Source organism: Dendroctonus ponderosae, unplaced genomic scaffold (assembly GCF_020466585.1).
Source record: "Dendroctonus ponderosae isolate FM_Combo_2020 unplaced genomic scaffold, Dpon_F_20191213v2 Dpon_F_20191213_10, whole genome shotgun sequence".
Taxonomy (NCBI): domain Eukaryota; kingdom Metazoa; phylum Arthropoda; class Insecta; order Coleoptera; family Curculionidae; genus Dendroctonus; species Dendroctonus ponderosae.
In genome coordinates, this window is record NW_026017111.1 from 395,767 (window position 1) to 400,580 (window position 4,814).

A 4,814-nucleotide genomic window follows, 5' to 3' on the forward strand; every position below is an offset into this window, starting at 1 on the left:
CCGTATAGCGTGAATAACCCTGTATACAATATTTAATTTTTAATTGCCCATTTGCTGCTCCTCTAATTCAGGTGCAAGAAATATGATTTTATTCACACTTTCACAGTAAATGGAAAGAGCCATTTTCTAAAAACTCTTATTTTCTACCTTTTCTAGTTGATTAAACGCGATTTTGTTTAAACAGTTTATCAGTCCATTTTTGTCCATTGAGAGATTTTTAAAATGCGTGTGACCCAAGCGAAAATTCTGCCACAGAAGACTCAGATTTGAAGCAACAGCAATCATGAAGAAAATAGAATATTTAAATTGGAAACGTAACCCAAAAAAATGCGAAAAAATATTGAAAAACTTTCAGCATTAGTCACTTGCAAATGCAGGAGCATCCTCAATTTAAAAACACCGTTTAGCTAATTAGGACTACTGCTTAAGAGGAATAACGCGGATTTTTTGCAGGAATAGTTAAGGATCGGTGCAAAACGCCCGATTCGCCTGAAGGTGCCCGCCAAGCCACCACTCCTCACTCACCTTCGCAGTCTTCACCTCCACTTAGAAGCGTTGCATCGCCTCCGACCAATTGCAACGCCGACAGCCTCACACCGCCTCCTCCACTTCCAGCTGCTACCGTAAGTATTTCCTGAAAGTTCAGGAACTCAATAATTGAAGCCTGAACAAGTTCAAATGTGAACTTCAATCCGCAAAAGAAGTCACTTTCTCTACTTACCCCATCCATTCCACGCCCAAAAGTGGATTTATCGCCGGAACCAGAAAACAAATCCGTTTTTCGTAATTCGGTGGCGCAGTCAGTTGCACGCGCTCTCCAGGTCTGCAGAAAAACTGGAGGGCCCTCTGGAAAAATAAGCGCCGGCAACCTTGTCGTTCAGGAACAGGCCCTTCTTGCCGCCCTTTCTTTTTGTCAGGTCCAGACACGAAACTTGAATTGGATTTTTTCCGTCCGACATTCGTTTGCGGTCGCTTTTTACCTTTCCAGAGTGTCCGAGGACAGTAGCGTACTTGTTGACTGGATTGTCCGCGGGAAATGAGCGTAAATTTTCCTTCCAGGCGCTTTCCCTGGAAACCCCCAGGTCCTTTTCGGACATCCCTTATGGCAGTTTGGGCGGCTATCCAACTGGCAGGCAGCTGACCAAGGTGAAGAAGTTCCTGAGCACTTTGGTGCAGTTCGGAAGCGACATCAGCTCAGATGTGGGGGAGAGAGTCAAAAGTCTGGTTCTTAACTTAGTTGTGAGTTGCTCTAAAAGGACGTTGCCATATTCTCTCTCACCATGACCATGTTTCTAGAGTTCGAATTTGAGCATAGAAGAATTCCACCACTCGCTGCAAGACGTCACGAATTTTCCTCTGAGGCCTTTCGTGTTGCCGTTCCTCAGAACGCACATGCCGCTGCTTCAGAGGGAAATCCACACGTTGGCCCGAGTGAACAAACTGGTAAGCGCCTCATTTCGAAGATTAATTATCAACCACCTAAAAATACATACTTAAATGAGAAATGAAGCTCCCCCTTAAGTAAGCATTTTCTTTGAATGGAGCGGCCCTCGTGAGAACACAGGCGTCGGCTTCATCTGCCGGATTTAGACGGGCGGTGTTTTGCGTTTGGGACTAATGGAAAATAAATACTCATTTCCATTAAGGTGGATGGTTAATGGATTTTTTTTCAGTCCGCCCTGCAGTATGCAAGAAGCCACGACCATGTTCTGCTTGAGCTCACTCACTCACCTTCTGAGGCCTCAGAAATTTTCATGAGCAATGACAATGCTCCTCTGAGCGGGATAAAAAGGCGCTCGCCCGAAGGGTAAGTTGCTTGCCGATATTTTCACAGTTTACTTGTTTATGACACACATTTTACTTTTTTGCCTGTCGCCTTGAGGCGATTTATGATGAAATGAGAGCGCGATTTATCAATCCAACAAGGCAAACATTTTTGAAATGTAACACTCAACAAAAAGTGTTTGAAAATTAAATATTGTTGCGTTAAATTTAAGGAAGAATACGATTGATGCAAAATTTAAAATTTGCATGAACGCCTTGCAACGTCACCATCAAATCAATAATAATCCATCTCCCCTGGCAACCTCACGGATGTTCCGCGTTGTTGCCCGGAAGTACCGCCGCGTCGTTTCCTGTCAATAGATAGATAGTATAAACTTATTTAACCTTTCATAGATTAATGTTCAGGTTGTAGGAATTTTTGATACACACACCCTATTCTAATAAAAAATTCTATACGTTTTCAAATGTCGATTGATCTCCTGTTTGTCTTCTTGGTGCCTGAATAAATTTCTTTGAGAGCCTGCTGCTCTTCTCTTCTTAGCTGGCTGGTGATTCTGATCTCCGAAAAAGTTAGTTTGGGTTTCGAAACTGATTTCACTTGCTGGCTGTTCTGGAAGTTTTCGAAGCGCTGCTGGAAAACGTTTCAACAAAAACAGCCAGAAAACTGTCCTTTAGGCACTATTCTGCTTTAAACAACCAGTAGTTGAAGAATGTTCTAACATAATTTGCGTGAATACGACACACATTTTTTTATAGACATGAATAGGTAAGTGCTAAGTGAGAAAGATCGTTAACAACCCTGTCCTGGACAGGAGACAAATCGTAGGCTTTATCACCATAAGGTGCACACTTTCTCGTACACACTTGTGCTCGATGAACATCTGTTGGGGACACTTTGGCGCCCCTCAACCCTTCGTCCCGTTTACGTCATCGTCAGAGCACTCTTGCCTTTTAATTAGCGCCCTCACAGTGCCAGACGTTAAGAAAACTGGACGGTTTTTTCGGTAAATCACGTGCATTTTGTTCCAGAATGTCCGCGAATTGTCTTCAAAAGATTTGATATTTGTCGCATTACCGACAGGCCGAATAATTAATTCGCGTTCCCCGATAAACACGGTTTCGTTTTTGCGTTTGACGGGCGGCTCGTAATTTGGGCCCGCGGAACGCGAATTTATTCGCTATTCATTAAACAACTCGAACACAGGGCAGTTTTGTGAATGAAAATAATAAACTAGCGTGACTCGAGCAGCTTTTTAGCCAAATTGAACGATTTCAAAATTTCAATATTAGAGCCGCTCCTCTCTGCCTGCCCCTGGTTAATAGAATTTCAGCAATTTCTGGTCGTGAGGTTTTTGACAGCCACGGGAAATTAATGAATTTCGGTCCTGAGTTAATAACATCACGTGGATAACGTAAAAATAGTGCGAATTTTCCGGATTCGTGGAGTTTTCAACGATACCAACTTCAGAGGCACTCGGAAAATGTATTGAACACTCTGTATCATTCAAGAATGGCCAATTCAGGTCTACTGAGAAATTTGCAAAAAACCATATAAGAAATACTGCAACGATGTTTTTCAAGGTAATCAAATACCTGTTGCTTCGTAACTATTGAAAACTCTGGTAACCATGGCATTATACAGTGACAGTAAGATGGACAAGGATAAACGGTAAATTCAACAAGATTAGTTGACTGCGGAACGCACTTTCGAAAAGTCAACCTGCTCGCATAGCCTCGAATTGGTTGAACGGGTAACTCCAAACAAATTTTCAATATTTTTCTCGCACTCCCCAAGGAGGCCTCTATCGCCCCTTAAAAAGAATGAGGCCAATTTTGAATCACCCTGTTCGAAAAGATCTAAGAACGACACTCCTCAGGAATTATCCTGATTAGTCCAGATCCCCTGACCAGCATAAAAAGCCAGTGTGTGCATCTTTGCAGGGTATACGAAAACGGCCTGAATGGCCAACCAGAGGAGTACCCATCAGCCAAACGACCGGCCCCCGTAATCACTCCCTTCCTCCTGAACCACCATCAGCAGAGCTTCTTCCTGCCCACCATGAACGGTCCCAATGTCCACCTTTTTGACTACCCGCCCACCAATGCCCCCACCATCAAAACGGAGGAGCAGGGCGGCAGTCGCGGGGACGAAGAATGGCGCAACATTCACGTAATGTTGAACTGCATTCTATCGATGGTGGAGAAAACGAAAAGGTAGCTTCACATTGCTGACAACGTCAGTGGCAAGCTTCACAAGCTTCACATTGTCATGACGGACTATTTTAGGGCTCTGGCCATTCTGCAGCAACGGAACCTTCCCACCCAGCCCGATCCCACCAATGAGTGGCTGCGCAAGCAGGACGTCAGTCAGGACTTGAAGAAAGTGGCCAATGAGATCATTAGCACAGCAATCCGAGCGGCTGAAGAGCGTGTAGCTGAGGTAAATGGTCGCAGGCGTGTATTGCCTAGTTCTGCTATTGTGCTCAAAATTACAGGTTCGGAGGCGCGCTGAAGAAGCTGTAGGGGACGTGAAGCGACAGGCTGTGATGGAGCTGCAAAGGGCGGTGGCTGCAGCTGAAGCTAGGGCTGGCGAGCTGCTGGCAGCTGAACGCGCCCGTGTTGAGAAAGCCATCGGCGGTGAGTTTGGGTGCCAAAAAGGCAAAATGCGCTGCTGTTTTGCTAATCGAGGGTGGTTTGTAGAGGCAAGGAAGCAATCGGATGAGGCCACCGGCAACCATGCGGAGTTTGGGGACAGCAACCAAACACCTTCCGGCCAAACAGTGGCTTCGCAGCAAAACGTAAGGGTTTTTGCAGTTTCGCTTTGGACAAATTACAATTTTTTAAATATTTCAACGTTTTTTCAGGCTTGCTGGAACTGTGGCCGAAAAGCCCACGATACATGCTCGGGTTGTAGCATGGCGCGCTATTGCAGCCCGTTTTGCCAGCACAAAGACTGGGAAAACCATCATCAGGTTAGTAGAATGCCTGCCAATAGTGGGAGTAATTGTTACTTTTAGGTACTAAATGCT

General features: G+C 44.9%; 2 protein-coding genes and 1 long non-coding RNA gene across 6 annotated transcripts in view; 1 reads left to right on the forward strand and 2 right to left on the reverse strand.

Annotated features, from left to right (window-relative positions):
* The window catches only part of LOC125502798, a 10,665-nt gene extending 8,844 nt beyond the window's left edge, over positions 1 to 1,821 (reverse strand). Inside the window, exons 1-5 of one of the 4 annotated variants that reach the window (XR_007280541.1) lie at positions 1,732 to 1,821; positions 1,280 to 1,479; positions 981 to 1,227; positions 722 to 906; positions 526 to 634 (exon numbers count right to left, since the gene is read on the reverse strand). This is a non-coding gene — a long non-coding RNA (uncharacterized LOC125502798). Of the gene's footprint in view, positions 1 to 525; positions 635 to 721; positions 1,228 to 1,279; positions 1,480 to 1,731 lie in introns of all 4 variants that reach the window. The other 3 variants (XR_007280543.1, XR_007280542.1, XR_007280540.1) reach the window with 3 other exon arrangements.
* The window catches only part of LOC109537240 (glucose dehydrogenase [FAD, quinone]), a 386,158-nt gene that overhangs the window by 373,015 nt on the left and 8,329 nt on the right, over positions 1 to 4,814 (reverse strand). The window lies entirely within an intron of this gene.
* LOC109537241 (protein CBFA2T1-like) overlaps positions 1 to 4,814 on the forward strand; it is a 22,559-nt gene that overhangs the window by 16,418 nt on the left and 1,327 nt on the right. The window contains exons 3-11 of the mRNA XM_048662097.1: positions 454 to 623; positions 1,060 to 1,239; positions 1,297 to 1,443; positions 1,674 to 1,807; positions 3,727 to 3,999; positions 4,072 to 4,225; positions 4,281 to 4,422; positions 4,486 to 4,583; positions 4,650 to 4,757. Of these exons, the coding sequence (XP_048518054.1) occupies positions 454 to 623; positions 1,060 to 1,239; positions 1,297 to 1,443; positions 1,674 to 1,807; positions 3,727 to 3,999; positions 4,072 to 4,225; positions 4,281 to 4,422; positions 4,486 to 4,583; positions 4,650 to 4,757 (1,406 nt within the window). The remainder of the gene's footprint in view (positions 1 to 453; positions 624 to 1,059; positions 1,240 to 1,296; positions 1,444 to 1,673; positions 1,808 to 3,726; positions 4,000 to 4,071; positions 4,226 to 4,280; positions 4,423 to 4,485; positions 4,584 to 4,649; positions 4,758 to 4,814) is intronic.